At 34.7% G+C, this 17,915-nt stretch overlaps 1 protein-coding gene across 10 annotated transcripts in view; it reads left to right on the forward strand.

Annotated features, from left to right (window-relative positions):
* WDPCP (WD repeat containing planar cell polarity effector) overlaps positions 1-17,915 on the forward strand; it is a 437,730-nt gene that overhangs the window by 132,255 nt on the left and 287,560 nt on the right. For all 10 annotated transcript variants that reach the window (XM_067007522.1, XM_067007524.1, XM_067007520.1 and 7 more), the window contains 3 exons: positions 4,850-4,964; positions 7,331-7,464; positions 10,963-11,154. In XM_067007522.1, the coding sequence (XP_066863623.1) occupies positions 4,850-4,964; positions 7,331-7,464; positions 10,963-11,154 (441 nt within the window). The remainder of the gene's footprint in view (positions 1-4,849; positions 4,965-7,330; positions 7,465-10,962; positions 11,155-17,915) is intronic.

Consider the following 17,915-nt stretch of genomic DNA (forward strand, 5'->3'; position numbering starts at 1 on the left):
CTTCTTGTCCTGCCAAATCTTACATAGGCTTTTTCCATTTTGGAGAGCTTAAGAACTAACTTTTTGGGGAAACAGGTGGAGATACTTTCCTGTCTGGGCTAGAGTATTCTTTTCCTGAGATTCAGACTATTTTTTTCCCCCTAATTCTGGTTATCTCCATTACTATATCCAGGAATATCTTTGGCGCCAGTACTTGGAAACCTTATGCTTCCCCACAGGTTGTTTTATAAAAATGCATTAATTAATTTATTAATTTGTTTATACCTTCTTATTCCAAAATCTGGTGTTAGGGATACTGCTAGGACACAAGACATTTGGAAATCTGAAATGCTGGACATACTTTGATCCTAATGAGTACCCAAACTAGGTGTCAATAGAGGACTAACCTTATCTTTTAACACCTCTAAAGATTGGAATGTCCCAGAGCTCAGACCTTGGACCTCTTTCTTTCCACTTTTTTTTTTTCTTCTTAAGCAACAGAAATTTATTTTCTCACAGTTCTAGAAGCTAGAAGTCTTAAGACCAAGGTGCTGTGAGGGTTGGTTTCTGATGAGGCCTCTCTGCCTTACTTGTAAACAGCCTTCTTCTTACTTCATTGTCATATGGCCTTTTCTCTGTGTGTGCACATGGAAAGAGAGCCGTCTGGTGTCTCTTCCTCTTATAAGAACACCAGTCAAATTAGATTAGGGCCCCACCCTTATGATCTCTCCACTCATTTTTTAAGGAGAGCTTATTCAGTTCCATGACTTTAAACACTACCTTTACACTGTTGATGACTCCCAAATATAATCTCCAGCCACCACTTAACCCTGAACTTCAGACTACTTGATGTCTCTACTTATATGTCCATAGACACCTTAAACTTAACATGTCCACACCAAACCTTCGATTCCCCCAAGCTAAATTTACTTCTCCTCAAGTGTTTCCTATCTTGGTAAACGTAGTTGCTCAGCCCAAAAACCTTGGAGTTTTTCTCTTGTATGCCACATCCAATTCTTCAGCAAGTCCCCCTTAAAATATGTCTCAAATCTATCGACATACTGTTTCCTCTAGCATTGCCATTCTAGTTCAAGCCATCATCTTCTCTCACCCGGACCACTGCAATAGCCTCCTAATGGTCTCCTTGCTTTTACTCTTGCCCTGATCCCTCTTTAAAACATAAATTATAATTCTCTGCTGCTTAAAACCCTATGGCTTCTCATCAGAAACGTCCAGTGTAACCTGGCCCCTGACTACCTCGCTAATTTCATCCTCTGAATATCCTTCTTCACTCTCTCACCACAAGCCACACTGGCCTACCTTTCCTCAGTTGTCCCAGGCACATTCTAACCTCAGAGTTTTTGCATTTGCTGTTCTCCACCTCAAACTCCCTTTCTCCAAATAATCATATCACTTGTTCTTTCACTTCATTTGGATCTGTACTCACATGTCATCTCCTCAGAGAGGCCTTTTTACTTCTCTTTATTAGTCATTTACTTAAAACAGCATCCTCCTAAAGCCTCCATCCATATTGTGCTTTATTTTTCTCTGTAGTTCTTATTGCTTTCTGACATGATTTTAAAACTATTTTTTGTTCTCTGTGTCCACACTCAAATGCAAGCTTCCTGAAGGGGGAGATAGGGCAAGGGCATTGTCTGTTTTGTTCAATGCTGTATCTTCAGCACCTAGAATAGGGCCTGGCTCACACAAAATACTAAGTATTCATTTGTGGAATGAATGAGTGAATGCATTAGTGGCTGCACCCATCCTTTGAGAAAGATTCTGAAGGAGTGCCCAAGCTCAGTGGGCAGGATCCACAGTCCCCAAATCACTGCTCCTATCTCCATGTGTATATCAGTTATCTACTGATGTATGTATGCTTTCCTGCTTCGCCTTGACACTTCCCCTTCAAATCCTTTCCAGCTTAAGTTCCCTCTTTTACGTACTATCACAGTTGCACTTCCATCTCCATCCGACAAAAATGGTCTTTTAGAATTAATTTTATAGCATAACAAGTGCTCATGCATAGAAAAAGCAATTTCTATTAGGAGATGAGGGTTAGTTCTTGCTAATTGTGGTGAGAGCACAAAATAAGGGGCAACAAATTTGGGACTTGGACAGATTGAATTCCAAAATTCTGAAGGAACTTGCACATATCTTGGAGACAGTATCCTTGTTAAATCAGAGCAAATAGGAAAGGTGACAAAAGATTGTAGTGGTTATAACTCACCTGGAGTCTAGTGTTCCATATCTAACATCGAGCCCAGTCTGGGCACAAGATTTTTAAAAAGACAGAGGAATGTGTTCAGAGATGGTAAATGGTATAGTGAAAACGTATGAGTAATGTTTGAATAATAATAACAATAATTATAATTACAGACATTTACTATGTGCCAGACATTACTCTAAATACTGTTTGTAAATAGTAATTTAATCCTCATCCTATGAAGTAGATATTATATCTCGTCTCAGAGGAGGAAATGAAGTTACAGAAGTTAAGTAACTCCCTCAAGGTCACACAGCTAGTAAGAGGTTGAGCCAGTGCTGATTTCATTTTGATTTGAGTCCATGTTCTTAACCACTATGTTATTATCTTTTAATATTTAAAAAGAGCACTACTGAAGAGAAACTGGGGCTGCTGTAGAAGTTCTTAGAAGGCGGTGTTAGCCTTCACCTCAAGCTCAAGCATCACCACCTCTTCTCAGTCCCCTCAGTCTACCCAGTATGTATTCTTAATAGGACCAGTAACACTTTATTACACTTACTTGCTTATATCTCTACCTCTCTCTACTAACCTATATTTAACCTATTTTAAGGGTTATATTTGATTCACTTTTGAGCCACTAAATTTAGTTTAGTGTTTGGCAGATAATCAACATTCAGTTTCTGTTGAATGAAAAAAAATGAAAGAATGATCTTTAAATTGATTAGAAGTTTCCTGTGGTAGAACAGCTTTCCTGTAAGATAATAAGCTTCTGGTCACTGGCAGTTTTCAAGCATGGGCTGGATGCTTGAAGGATGCTTGTAGGGATGCTGCAGAGGAACTTCCATGTCATGTGGGAGTGGAAGATTAGACCAGGTTTCTTCTAACTATGAATTATTTGATCCTATGATGTTAATTATGATACTTTCTCTGAACATTTAGTTAGCACCTCCTATGTGCCTGGCATTGTTCTAGGCACTGAAGATACAAAGGTAAAAGTGGCCTAGCTAGTATCCATAAGGAGCTAGTAATCAGTGGATAATGAAGAAAAGAGGTGCTTAAGAGTATAGGAGTAAAGTTTTAGTAGATAAAAATAAATAGAAAAGGACAGATATTTGAGGTGCTTTGAATAAATGAGGAAGGGAGAAAAAAGCTATTACAAGGGGGAGAACTAGATATGAAAGATAACCCTAAAATTCCCTGTCTGAAAAGGGAGGATGTAGGGAGTAAAGACCACATTATATTATTATATGTTATATAATATGTTATATTGTTATGGGGGAATTCCCTAAAAGGGAACTATCAGTGTTTGTCATCAAGGTATGTGACAGGGCTGGATGTAATTCATAATTCAGTAGAGATTAAATAATTTGTGAAGTATTTTGAAATTCTTGGAACAAATGTGCCTTCTCTTCTTAGTCTCCCAGACCAATAAAGTTGATTAAATTCTGCTTTCCCTACCCTCCGCCCCCTTTGGGTGCATTAACATGAAATGGACAATTCATTAAGTCATGTGGGACCCTTCAGTTTCTTTTCTGATTCATGTGCCTGGAATCTGTTAGACCATTGGGGAGTAATGGTCTTTTTTTTTTTATTAACCTGATCCCTGATGCTGCTCATCTCTCACACATGTCACAATATGTCTTGTCACAGAATCATCCTCTCTAGCTGGGACATGATGCTTAGGTAGGTGGGGAAGTCCCCTGTTTTGTTTAAAATCATAGTTGTCTTTGGGTTTGGCTGGCATGTTCATGATTAGTTTACCGACAATTGGTTTTTTTCTTTCTATACCATATGCTATTCCATGATTCATCTGCTTTGAGTCTGCTGCCCTGAAGGTGAAACAATTTCTTCCAATGTTGATATTTCATAATCTCATAGATAACAAGCATACACATATGCATAGTCCTTTCAGAAGTTTTAAACATTTGGAGATGAATGAATTATGCTGCCACAAATGGAAAGGAGCAGTATAAAACCATAATGGTGATATCCAGACATCTTTTGTTGGGTGGTTGGGTGAATGCTAATATTAATAAAGCCTGCATACTTTATCTCTCCTTGAGAAGCTATTTCTGGTATGTGGTATTTATTTATGAATTTAAACATTTAACATTTTACTTTAATTTGCCTTGATTTACATGTGTTTTAATATTTTAGACAAGATCTTTATTTGTAGAAGTGCGGTTTAAATTCCAAATAAATTGTAATACTTGCTGTTAATATTGTAATGATGGCATCTTTATTTAATGTGTAGCACTGATTATTCAAAGCTTAAGAAATCTTTTAATTTCTGATATAAATAGTAATCTGAAAACATTTCAGTTTAAGACACATCACATTTCTGAATGCAGTGCAAAGCAGTTTTTTTCCACACAGTTATTTTCTAAGTATTTAGAAGATCACACTTCTAATAAACATGGACTAAATTCAGTTTCTGCATATAGCACTAATCAGTGCCCTTATTGTGTTGCATCATTTAACCACCTGTATCTTTTTACTCAGAATGTCAGTGATTGTTTTTCGAAGAAGAAAAGTTCTTTATAATTCCATGGTGTAGATGCACATGTAAATATCTGTATAAGTTGTGCATTTGGGGAGAGATTTTTAAAAGATTCTAATTCTTAGTATATCTCCCTCCCCCTCTCCCCCTTTCCCTGGTTTTAGCTTCTCTTTGGTTCAGGTGTGCTGGTGTCCTTAAGCCTTTCCGGGCCGCAGCTGGAGAAAGTGGTGATTGACAGAAGCCTGGTGGGGAAGCTCATCTCAGACACCATCAGTGATGGTAATTACCCCCATGTGCAAATCAATTGCCTACATTAACAGTGGGGCAGGAGAAATAGTGTGTCAACAGGTAGACTAATTATTACCACTGGGGACTTGAAAACACAAGTAATTGCTTGTAACAGCATAGTTACAACCCCTGGGACCCATACAAGTGTTGACTAATATTTAATATCAAAGTTTTTGTCAAGTGTTAGGCTCATATCCTTGAGTATTTTTCACTCTTTGCTTAAAAAAATGTGAACGTATTTTCAAAAGAGGTGTTTATTTTTTTTTGGTGTGTTGACATTTCAAATATTTTTCATTTTCACATGAATTTTGAATAATAAATAACCCAAATTTGTCAACACAGCCACCAGTAAAAAAACAAAAGCAAAAACAAAACCTGTGCTTTGGCTGTTAGGAAGATTCTCTGTTACCAAAGTCTGTGAATACTAACTTTTGAGAGAGTTGGGCAGTATTTATAAATATCAAAAGTCAATGCCAAATATACTAGATAAATCTGAATTGAATTGAATTATCACTTAGATAAATCTAAGTGATACCACAATCAGTACATAATTGCTACAAAGCACATAAAAAAAGACTTTAAGCCAGTAATTGAAAAAGTAGGGTACTGACATTTATTAATCCCTAAAAGGCTCTATGCTGTGCTAACCTACGTATATCATTTAATTTTAAAAACTATTAATTAATTTAATTTAATAATTTAATCATTTAATTTAAAACTATTAATTAATTTAATATAATAATGTAATCATTTAATTAAAAAACTATTCCTTATAAGGTATAGTTATTTCCATTTTATGGAGAAGGAAATTGAAGCTGAAATACTAAGGAACATGACCACCAATGAGATACTAAGGACTAGCCCAGAAATGACTGGGTTGAGATTTGAACCCAGGTTTTGGCTGCAAAACCCATTTTCTTTGCACTACAGTGTGCTGACTCCTGAAGTTTTAAGATTATGTTCTTTAATTCAAGGTAAAAAAAAATGGTCTAAGAAACAGATTGCATTATCATTAGAGATTGAAAATTGTCAGTATCTTAAATTGAATATTCAAAGGAAAGTGTGATCTAATGGAAAGGACAGAGGTGAGATTACAGAAACCTTCCTTCTGCTGTGTGTGTGCTCACTAGCTGTCTCTGAATAAATCAGACACAATTTCATAGAGAAAAGTACTCTGCAGGATGGCTATCATTAGCCATATTCCTGATAATGAAAGCTGGGGTTAGGTTTATAAGTGTGCCATTTCCTTTTCCTTATAGGATCCTGGTGCTAAGGAAGCTTCCCTATGGAAGAGGTTCCATTTTCATATGTCTAATAATTGACCCCTTCATTGACACTGCAAATAAAATAGTGGCTGTGATGATTTTGTCATATTGATTCTCCTCCATAAGAATTAAAAGGAGACTTACAACACTATTCATGTCGCTGAGATATCTTTTTTCACTTGTTTCTTTTATTTATACCACAAATGATACACTCTCATGAGACCATGATAACAATGTGATTTCTTGGCAGTTCTCCAGATTCTCCTGTAATTGTGTAGATATACTGTTGGTTACTGCTTGCACAGTCAGGGTATGGAAGTAAAGAAAAATATATAAAACATTCAGTAATTTTTTTTTATGCTGGGAACAATATAAAACATTTCTCAAATTCATACTATATGTTTTTATCAACAATTTTTATAACATTAACGGCCCTTTATGTAACTATGAATATTAATTATCTACCTGTGTGCTCTAAAAATAAAGCTGTAGAAATATTTTTGCTACTCTTCATTATCAAATATTATTTTATATAATGTGTGTATTGGATATAATATGCTTTATTTCATTCAACTAGTATACCCTCAGAAAGAAGATTCATTGATGAAAAATTTTTTTAAAAATTGGTGGAGAACACTGATCTGTATCCCCTAATAAATCCAGTTTATTTTCAGATGGTTTATATCATATAAACACTGGATTAAAGGCTAAGCACAAATAAAAGTAAATGTTTTAATCTTTACATTCAGATGTGAAACGGTCTTTATTTTATGCTTTTCTTAGCCCTATTCCAAATACATCTCATTTGGAGGTTGTCCCCAAACATCAGTATATATTGAAATGGTCTCAGTAAAAAAGAAAAAGTATCAAATCCATGCATGATTGGATTGATGATTGTTGTTTATTCCCAGTATCTTTACTATCTTTGTAAAATGTCATAATGGTATTTAGGAGACTTTAGTTATTTCAATTAATATTCATTTATCTTTTGAAAATAGTTTTTTGTAACATTTCAGTGGAAGAAACTGTTAATTCTTTATTATTTTATTCTAACTTAGTATTTGCTAGTATTATCAAATCTTTTTTTTTAAGCTCTTCTCACAGACAGCTTTATCATCTTATCATTTTTGGCACAAAGCAAACTATGTTTTATTCAGTTTACCAAGAAGATGGGTTCTCCTGATATAAACAAAAGACTGGAAAAACTCTCAGCCTTGGATTATAAGGTAGAGATTTCATTTTATATAGTCATATTGTTAATTATTAAGATATGCTAGAGTATCACATGAGTTGATGTTATGCTTGTTTTTATTGAATGATTCTGGATTTCAGAAAAACCAGAGTTATTATAAGATTAATCTTGATCAACTAGAAACAGTGGCCATCCAGAGTTTTCTTTTTTACTCTCATTATGGGGGTCTAACAGTGGCATGCTTGGAGTAATTTATATAGTACTTACGGAAGTCAGAGACAGATAATAGAGGCAAGTTACACATTCGAAAATGGTTTTCTTGCTAGTGGTAGTATACACACCATTCTCATTTTCCCCTAAGACCCCGTATCATCCTTCTAGGCAAGGATAGCTGCTCTGGCTTCCATTTCACACGAAAAGAATGAAAGAAGAAGGCACTTTCAAAGGTTAATAGAAATGTGTAATAAACGAAGAGTGGGAAGACTCCCCCGCCCCCCACACCCAACTCTAACTGTGGAGAAAAATGCAAAAAGAAATATCCTTCCTGTGTTAGTATCTCTCCCTTCAGTAACTCCAGGTAATTTGTTTCCTTGTATCAGGGACCTTACATCTGTTAAGGCAGGATTTTTATTTTAAATGGTGTATTTAATTTAAGTTTTGCCACATTACATTTTAACTGCTTGGAAGGCATACTCTCTGGTAGGATGAGTATCTAATACATTTTCCAGGCTGTTTCAGTTCAAGGCCTCTTTTCAGCAATGACTTGTGTTTGCAAGATTGATCCAGCCTCTGTGACGTGGATTTGAGACAGTTCACTGGGAACGGGGCTGATATACAGCTTCCTTAAACAAGATGCACACTTACACCAGACCTAGAGTGTCTGTAACAAGGGCAAAGATTCTTAAAAGTCAACTCTGTGTGTGTGTTTGAAAAGTAGTATTTAACCTAACCTTTTGCTCTTTAGCATTATTTCTTATTGTGACTGAGGTGGTGGTGGTATGGGAGGATTTAATTTTATTTAGTGGAAAAATCTACTCATAAAAAAGATGTTTAACATGGGATAAAATACATTAAATAAGTGTTTCATTGTGGTAATAAACTAAAATTTGGTTTTGTCTGCCAACTTTGTGGAGCTTCTATAACACTTTGTATAATATTGATTATTTTAAACTGAAAATCAGTGGTATTCATATATTTTGTTTAGTTAAAAAAAATTGGTTTAGCATTCTTAATGGGATATTATTTTCCAGAATGGCTAACTGTAGATTTACTTAAAATATTGTTTATTTACTAATACTGGTCTTTAAAATGCACCAGTATGCATTACCTCAGACTATTAAAGTAACTGTTTTTAATGCATTTATATAAAATTTTGTATGACTAGTTTCTCCATCCTAGGTGTGGTGGGTAATTTGGCAAAGTCTTCTCAGCTGAAGAATATTAGCTCCCCGTTAATGAGAGCAGAGAGAAACTGTCAGGATGTCATCTTTTCTGATGAAAAGATGTGAAACATAGACTGAGTATATGGGCCCTATACCTTGAGTAAGGGAGTTACTTATTTGTTTATTCATTCTGCCTTTAGCTTTGAGAAATTAAGCACTCCATGAGCACTCCATGTCATTTCTTTACATTAGAGAAGTAGCCTGCTTCCCTTTGGAAAACCCATGGATTTCATTTTCTGGTTCAGTTTTTTAAATATAGGTATTTAAATACTTAGTAAAAACTGCCAATCCTTCTAATGATGTTTTAAGAAACTTACTCATTTCACTTGCCTTCTTGACCATCGTGATAGAACACTGATGCCATTAATACTCATAGCAAACATGAAATTTCAGATAACATATATGATTTGCATTATGTGAGGATTGAAAGTGCCAGTTCTCATTTAGAAATTCTTAAGTAACATGTATACATGGCAGGTAGGACATCAAAACAATGTAGGTATATTTTTAAGGACTTAGCAATTCCATTGTGGTATTTCTCTTAAGAAGATAGCTAGTTAAAATAGTGATATTGAGAGCTTAAATATAAGAATTTGCACTTCAAAGCATAAAGTACATCTGTGTTGTCTGTCATTGCCCATTTGGATTTTAAAACAAGGAAATAGTGTAGAGTACTATAATTCTGCTTTTCTTTACAACTGTACCATAATTTAATTCTTTTAGATTGAAACAGTTTTGGCAAAGAAAAATGCAGGGGAAATATCCTGAAAGTGTTGACCTTTAACGAGTTTTCCTGTCTACATTTTAAAAATCCAATTCAATTTATTTAACTGAAGGGACAGGGACAGTGCAAGGAGTTAAATGTTTACCATGAGAGAACAACATTGGTAATTACTTTGATTTCAGTTCCTTTTGATGTGCATTCAGAGGATGAAGAGGTCAATAATATTATGGGCATGCAAATAGAAAAGGGTTCCTTTTGACCATATTAAAAAAAATAGCAGAGGATTATTAAAGCATTAACCTTGATTTTAATGGCCTTGGTTGAGTGGTGAGATCACAATTTGGATGAGCCTGATTATTTACTAAATACAATACATAAATGCAACGGGTTCTTAACACCCATTGCACCCTGGCATTATCGCATTACTGCCATCCTTTGTTGCCTTGCAGACAGGAATATGAAAGCAATCTGTCATGTAGTGAGACTGGCTCCAGAAGCATTTCTCTGATAAGAAGACCCCCTGCCCTTTGCTAGTGTCTGGTCCAGTAGGCTTAGCCATGCGCTTAATCCCCAGAAAGTGGTTCGATTATTGCTGACCAGCAATGGCAAGATAGTTTTTTTTTTTTTTTTTTTGGCTTCCAAGCTATCAACCTTCCATTAATTCCTTAAGCAGAAATACGGTGCAATCTATATTTCCTTGGCATGTGTCACCCAGATGGTGCCGTGCTTATGTTTTCAAATAACCATGTTCCAAAATAACATAGTTTGAATAATAAATTCTACAAATCTATCCTAAGAAAGAAAAGCATAATTCTCAGAAGCTGCATAAACTTTTATGCAGCATGATGCTGTGACTTATCCCTTTATGCAGAATTTTTGTGTATATGTCTCATATATTCTTTAAAGTGATATTTGCCTCAAGTTGTTTTTCCTTTTATTGTTGTCAGTCATTCAGTCATTGTTAACATGTTATGTCTTAAACAGTAGTCAGACACTCTTGGTCAGCAGTACTGAACTTGTCATTTAATATAGCCGGTCTTAAATCCTATGTGTAGGTCGATGCTGTCAAGCAACCATGACTGTACATTTTGGTATTGATTGAGATTGCTACGGCCAATTCCTCCCTAACTCACATTTCTCCTTTTCCTTTCCTCTGCTAAAAATGGGGAGAATTTTGAACATATGTCTTTTTTATATATGTGTCAAAAGAATTTGGTAAATTCTGACACCTCCTTAAGCACATGTTTAACATGCATATTTACTTGCATTTATCTACATTTACAGATGCTTTAATTTTTGCAATACTTTGAGGATTTTGCATTTAAAAAATGATCCTTGTCTGCTTTTTTTCTTTTTTAACCATTAGATTTCCTATTATGAAATCCCTGGCCCAGTAAACAGGACAACACAGCGTCGTCTAGCTATCAATTATGTTCAAGATACAGTTGTTTGCTGGTGGCCACTGGTCAGTGATGATGCTTGGCCTTGGGCCCCCATTTCTTCTGAGAAAGACAGAGTCAATTTGCTGCTCCTGGGTTATGCTCAAGGAAGACTGGAGGTAAAGCTAAAGCAAATCTATACATTTTATTGAAGAGAAAATAAAATAGGATTATTAGTTTTCTATTCTGAAATAAGTGTAAATACTTTTTAAAACATATAATTTATTTTCCAAATATTCAACAAAGGAAATTACATATGAAATGGGATCCTTTAAAGTATCACATCTGGAGGATACACAGTTTCAGGACTTGCCTAAATAGCATAGTGATTAATAGCACAAGCTTCTGGGTTCAAATCCTAGCTTTGCCACTACCTAGCTCTCTGTCCTTGAGCAGGTTACTAACCTCTATGGTTTCATTATTTGAAAAATAAAGTTAGCGAAGATAAATGAGTTAATACATGCATTTAGAACAATAACTACATATATTAAACTCTCAATTACTATTATGATTCTTGTCTGTCATTATTAGTACTGTCATTACTGTTTGCTCATGATTTCATGCCTATCGAAGCTATGTTATCAACCACCTTCTTTAAACTTCAGTTAGGTAGCAAACATTAATCAGATGCCTATTTTCTGCAAGACTCTGTGGTGCCAAACCGTGGCTGGGGCAAGGGTTTGTAAGGAGGGCTTTAGAAGAGCAGCCTTCTCAGTGTAGTTTCCTGCCTGGGACAGGAGCACCAAAAGGATTAATCTAAGAAGTGCAGACAAGATCTTGCCCTATCTGTTCCTGACAGTGGTTCCATCATCATTCATTATCACAAACGTATGGCTATTTTCACCTTGTATCAGTACTTTGAGTATGAAATTCTGTTTCTTTTTTAATGTAACTTAAAAAACAGCCTCCTCCAACCTGTTTTTTTTTTTGATGTTTTGGCTTGGGTAAAATAGTATGTTCCTGTATTTTCTCTAAATCCATTATCTTTTAGGATTTAAGTTTTTTAATTTTTCAGAATTAGTATTCTGAGGTATAATGAACAAGTACAAGTTTACTCTATCCCTACCTACCTCTTCTGGTTTTATAAATTTACAGGCTATCTTTTAAGACCGAAGAGTCCTTTTTAATTATTTTAACTTTTTCTGGAACTTTTCCAATTTGTTGTAGTAACTAATACCACTTGTAATGCTTCAGGTATGGATTTTGTGAGGATAAAAAAGTGCTTTATTCCTATTCAATTCCTGTTCATGCCCACCATTTTATTGATCTTGGGTCCAGAAGCTAACTGAATAAAAGACTTAATCAAAATGACTTAATATAATAAAGCCAACTAGAGTTCTTTTAAATGTTCTGTTTTATAATAAAAGTAAAAATAATATAAATCAGCGTTTAGTTTTATATTACACAAATTACCTTTATTTGAAATGAGTTTATTACCTGAAATTAGGACTGTTCTAAAAGGGTATATGTATGGTCTATGTACTTCATCTCCTGGTGTTTATGGACTAGTTTATGGACTTCGGAGTTGGATAAACCTCGGTTTGCCTGTTGGACCATATACTGTGTGCCTTTAATCAAATTTACTTCCTGTCAGCTTCTGCCTGCTTTTAACTAATACTATGTTCTTTGGCCTTGGGTAGATCACCTACCCTCTCTGACTGTAGTTTTCTAATTTTTAAAATGATGGATTTAAACCAGATAGGTTCTGGGCAGCTCAAAAAAGTGCACATCTGGATTCTGAAGCAGAGATCTGATTTAGCCATTGCATGTTCAAACGCCTTCAGTAGATTTTGAAACTAAACTTAGCCTCGGCACTGAAAAGGTCCCCCTGACTGGCCCTGACTTACCTTTCCAATGTTATTTCTTTATACAAATCTATGTTCTAGCCAAATGGTTTACTCACTGCTTCTTTATTTCCCACCTTCTGTCTCTACAAATTACTGGTATTTCTACCTGAAAGTCCCTTCCCTCTCTCTTTTCGCATCATTCATCAACTACTGAGCATGACCATGGAGTAAGCACTTTATTTCATGCCAGGGGATATAAATACAAAACTATCCCTGCCCACAAGGATCTTAGTGTCTACCAATGAGAGACAAATATGAAAATGTGTGAGTGCACTAAACTGTTAAATAATGCTGTGGATAGAGTATGTGTAAGCTGTAGAGGAGCCAGTGGGGAATGATTGTTTCTACCTAGAGAGATAATAGGGGGGAACTTTGAAGAGGATTTACAATTTGCTCAAGGTTGGTGCACAATTTTACTTTTTTTACTATCATTTCTGAGTTTCATATCAAAGTTGTATTACCCCTATGGAGTGATTTGACTAGCTCTTTTCTCCTCTCTGAACCAGTGCCAAAAGGAATTATATGATACTGAATGTTTGGTAAAACTCATATAAAACTGCCTGGGTGTGCTGTCTTTCAAGGAAAGTAGATTTTTTATAATTGATTTCATTTTTCAAGGGTTGTTTGTTTTTTGGGAATTCTATCTTTTCCTTGAGTAATTTTCCTTAATTTATATTTTTGGAAAATTATCCATCTTATTTAAGTATTTGAATAGATTTTCATGAAGTTGTATATGATACTTGCACCTGATTTTTAATTGTTCACCACTGACTGCATAGCTAATTTTTGGATCATAATATATTAAGATATATAATTCATTTATTTTGTCAAGTAGCTTTTGTCTTGGATTTGGCTCTTTCAATCAGTCTATCAAAATTAAACTGTTAGAAAAATTTGTAAAGATTTCTTTTTCATAACCTCACATGAACTATATGCAAAAGGTGAATGGCTTTTGGAAGAACTGTCTGGGGAAATAATTGTTTCTTTGTGTGTGTGTAAAGACATAATCTTTAACTGTGAATTGTAGCACATTTTTTAGGGTAACATGAACTAAAACCACTAGTCTATAAAAATAATATTCAGGCATATGTCTTTAAATATTTTTTTACTAGCGACCAATAGACTTCTTGAGCTAATCCTCAGAATAAGAGATATGATATACTCTTAAACCCTAAAATTCAGACTAAAAAAGTAGCAGCCTCATAGAGAAGAAATTTAATCTTTGCATCTATTAAATGATAGAACTTAAAAAAAATAATTTCCCACCCAATTTCAATCAGGAAAGATAGTAAGCTTTCATTTGGACAGTGGCAAGATCCTAGAGTAGTGGTTCTTAGCCTTGGCAACACATTACAGTCACCTGCAGAGCTTTTACAAAGGAGCCCACCCAGACCAGTTATATCAGAATCTCCAGAGGGGGAGGAGGCATCAGTATTCTTTTACAGGTTCCCTAGGTGATTCTCATGTGCATCCAAGTTGAGAACCACTGCTTTACAGCAGACTGGAAAAAAAATTTTAAGCCATCTTTTTTGCATAACAGACCATGGAAAGGATAAAGCCCACATACTGAACCAAATGAGAGTGTTAACAGTAAATTCCAAGTAGAAAATTGGCTTACCAAGCAGCAAAAAAAAAAGAAAACAAAGGAAACATAGAAGTAAGCTCTCTGTGACTGAATTATCTGTCTTTCAGAGGAGGAACGTTTCTTAATTTATTTTATGGATATTAGAAAACTGCTGGTCTAATTTCACACTGCAGAGCTCTAAACAACAGTACATATCTTAATTAGAAGCACAGAACAGAGAGATTTATGATAGTCTAGGGGGAAAAATTGTTTTGAAAAATACAGTATGAAGAAAAAGAAATTTTTTATCAGTAAAATTCATTTTAAAATAGTTTTTAATGGTGTTTGTATGGGTTATTGTACATAGTATGGTAGTCATTTTTACTTAAATTCCTCACACTCTTTATACTTACATTTGGAAAAGGTGATTACCGTCATCATAGAACTATTTAATTCATTAGCTTTGTCAAAAATGTGGTGACAACACAACTTAGTCTTTCCTTACCTTTGTATTCAAGCAGATGTTTTAGCTTTTCAACTGTATGGATTTGATAATGCTTTCTGAGTATGGCAGTAATTTCAAGATATCTTACTCAGAAAAGGTCACTTGAATTTGTTTAACCAAATTAATAAAAAACACATAAGCAGAGCTATTAAACCTTGAAACCTGTTGTCAGGGCTAGGGAAATATAACCTCAAAAAGGTAACTTTTTTCCCATAAAAATTAAAAACTAATTTTGCAATGATTTAGAGGAGCAGCCAACTGATGGGAAAGTAAAAATGTGACCAACTTTTAATACAGCATAATTTTATAAAAGAAGTATTCAGAAAGCATTATAAGTGCATTCAACTGAAAAGCCAAAATATTAGAGACATCTCTTCCAAAGAAATGTATGAACTGTGTTAGCTTTCAACCAGATAACCAAGATTTTCTATTTTAGGGATGATTTTTTTCTTTTTTTTAATCTCTTTATTATAAAGCACACTAAGGAAAACCACAGAGGCTAAATATATAGTTTAATGAGCTTTTACTAAGGAAACTCCCCTGAACCACACTCAGGTCAAGAAATAGAACTTTGCCAGGCACCAGAAATAGCACCACATACTCTGTTTTGATCTCAACCCTTTCCTGGTGCCCCAAAATAACCTCTATTGTGACTTTTACACATTTTCTCATATAGTTTTTATCACCTAAATGTGCATCTTGCAACACTGTAGTTTAATATTATCTATTTAAAACACATTAATGTGTCTTTTAACTCTCTTTTAATCTGCAAGTTCCCGCTCCATCCTTTTTTTTTTTTTTTCATTAAAATTTATCTGTTGAAACTGCAGTGTCCCACAATCTGGATTTTGTTGTTCCATCATCATGGTGTGGTTCAACAAGTTTCTTTGTCTTTTGAAAATTCTGCAAGTTAGTAGTCAGTTTTGTCAAGACTGTGTGCAAAGGAGTGCTTTTTAATCAGAAGGCACATAATGTCAGGTTCGTTGTCTCTCTTTCTTTGATTTTGGCAGCTATTGATGCTTAATACCTAGATCCAGTAATTCATGATGCTTGCAAAATGGTGATATCTAATGATATTATTTTTTAAATTAATTGTGATACTTTTATAATGAGACACTTCTACTCATCTCCTACTTGTTTTCCCAGTGGCTGGATTCATATAGTATAATCAGGATAAGCATCTGTTTCTTTTATTTACTAGTTTTCAAGGTTGAATTGTTTCCCTATCACTCCCTGAAGGTAACCAATTAGTTTTTGTTTTTTTTAATAGCATTATTAATTCATGGATTTAAACATACTTAATGGGTTTCATAAATTGTAATTGTTATCCTTCTGAAAGCTCAGATTCTTAACTTTGGGCAGTGGGAGTCTCCTCAAGTTGGCTCCTCTTCTTGTCATGACCTCAGTAGTCTTGGGTAGCTTCCCTCTGTCTGGTGTAGCAATATGGTCCTTGCTTTCTTGTACATTTCCTGCTGCAGACCTGGAGTTATCAGTTTCTTCAATAAGGTCTGGTTTCTGGATCACTGAAGAAATCAAAGTGCAAATCAAAAAATGAAATGAGACATTTTTTGAGGCAAATGAAAAAGAAAACACAGTGATCTAAAATCTATGAGATGCAGCAAAAGCAGTTCTAAGAGGGAAATTTATAGTGATACAAGCTTACCGCAGGAAACCAGAAAGATCTCAAGTAAACAACCAAACTCCACTCCTAAAGCAAGTAGAGAAAGAACAAACAAAACCCAAAGTAAGTAGAAGGAAAGAAATCATAAAGGTCAGGGCAAAAATAAATGAAATAGAGACTAAAAAAAAAAAAAAAAAAAAATAGAAAAGATCAATGACACTAAAAGCTAGTTCTTTGAAATGATATGCAAAACTGATAAACCTTTAGACAGACTCATCAAGAAAAAAAGGGAGAGGGTCCAAATCAATAAAATCAGAAACGAAAAAGGAGAAGTTACAATAGACACCACAGAAACACAAAGGATCATAAGAGACTACTATGTAGAACTACATGCCAATAAACTGGTACAGCCTAGAAGAAATGGACAAATTCTTAGAAAGGTACAATCTCTCAAGACTAAACCAGGAAGAAATAGAAAATATGAACAGACCAATTACCAGTAGTGAAATTGAATCAGTAATTTAAAAACTCCCAACAAACAAAAGTCCAGGACCAGATGGCTTTGTAGGTGAATTCTACCAAACATTTAGAGAAGAGTTAATACCTATTGTTCTGAAACTATTCTAAAATATTGCAGAGGACAGAACACTTCCGAACCTTTTCTGTGAGGCCACCATCACCCTGTTACCGAAACCAAAGATATCATGAAAAAAATTACAGGCCAGTATCACTGATGAACATAGATGCAAAAATCCTCAGCAAAATACTAGCAAACTGACTCCAACAATACATTAAAAGGATCATACACCTTGATCAAGTGGGAATTATCCCAGGGGTGCAAGGATTTTTCAATATTCACATATCAATCAGTGTGATACACCACATTACCAAATTGAAGAATAAAAACAATACGATCATCTCAATAGATGAAGAAAAAGCTTTTGATAAAATTCAACATCTCTTTATGATAAAAACTCTTCAGAAAGTGGGTATGGAGGGAACATACCTTAGCGTAATAAGAGCCATATATGACAAACGCACAGCTAACATCCTACTCAATGGTGAAATTCTGAAAGCATTCCTTGTAAGATCGGGAACAAGACAAGGATGTCCACTCTGTCCACTTTTATTCAACATAGTTTTGGAAGTCCTAGCCACAGCAATCAGAGAAGAAAAAGAAATAAAAGGGATCCAAATTGGAAAAGAAGAAGTGAAACCGTCACTGTTTGCAGATGATATGATACTATACATAGAAAAATACTAAAGATGCTACCAGAAAACTAGTAGAGCTAACCAATGAATTCAGTAAACTTGCAGGATACAAAATTAATACACAGAAATAT

The sequence above is a fragment of the Kogia breviceps genome, chromosome 11, assembly GCF_026419965.1.
Source record: "Kogia breviceps isolate mKogBre1 chromosome 11, mKogBre1 haplotype 1, whole genome shotgun sequence".
In the NCBI taxonomy this organism is placed as follows: Eukaryota; Metazoa; Chordata; class Mammalia; order Artiodactyla; family Physeteridae; genus Kogia; species Kogia breviceps.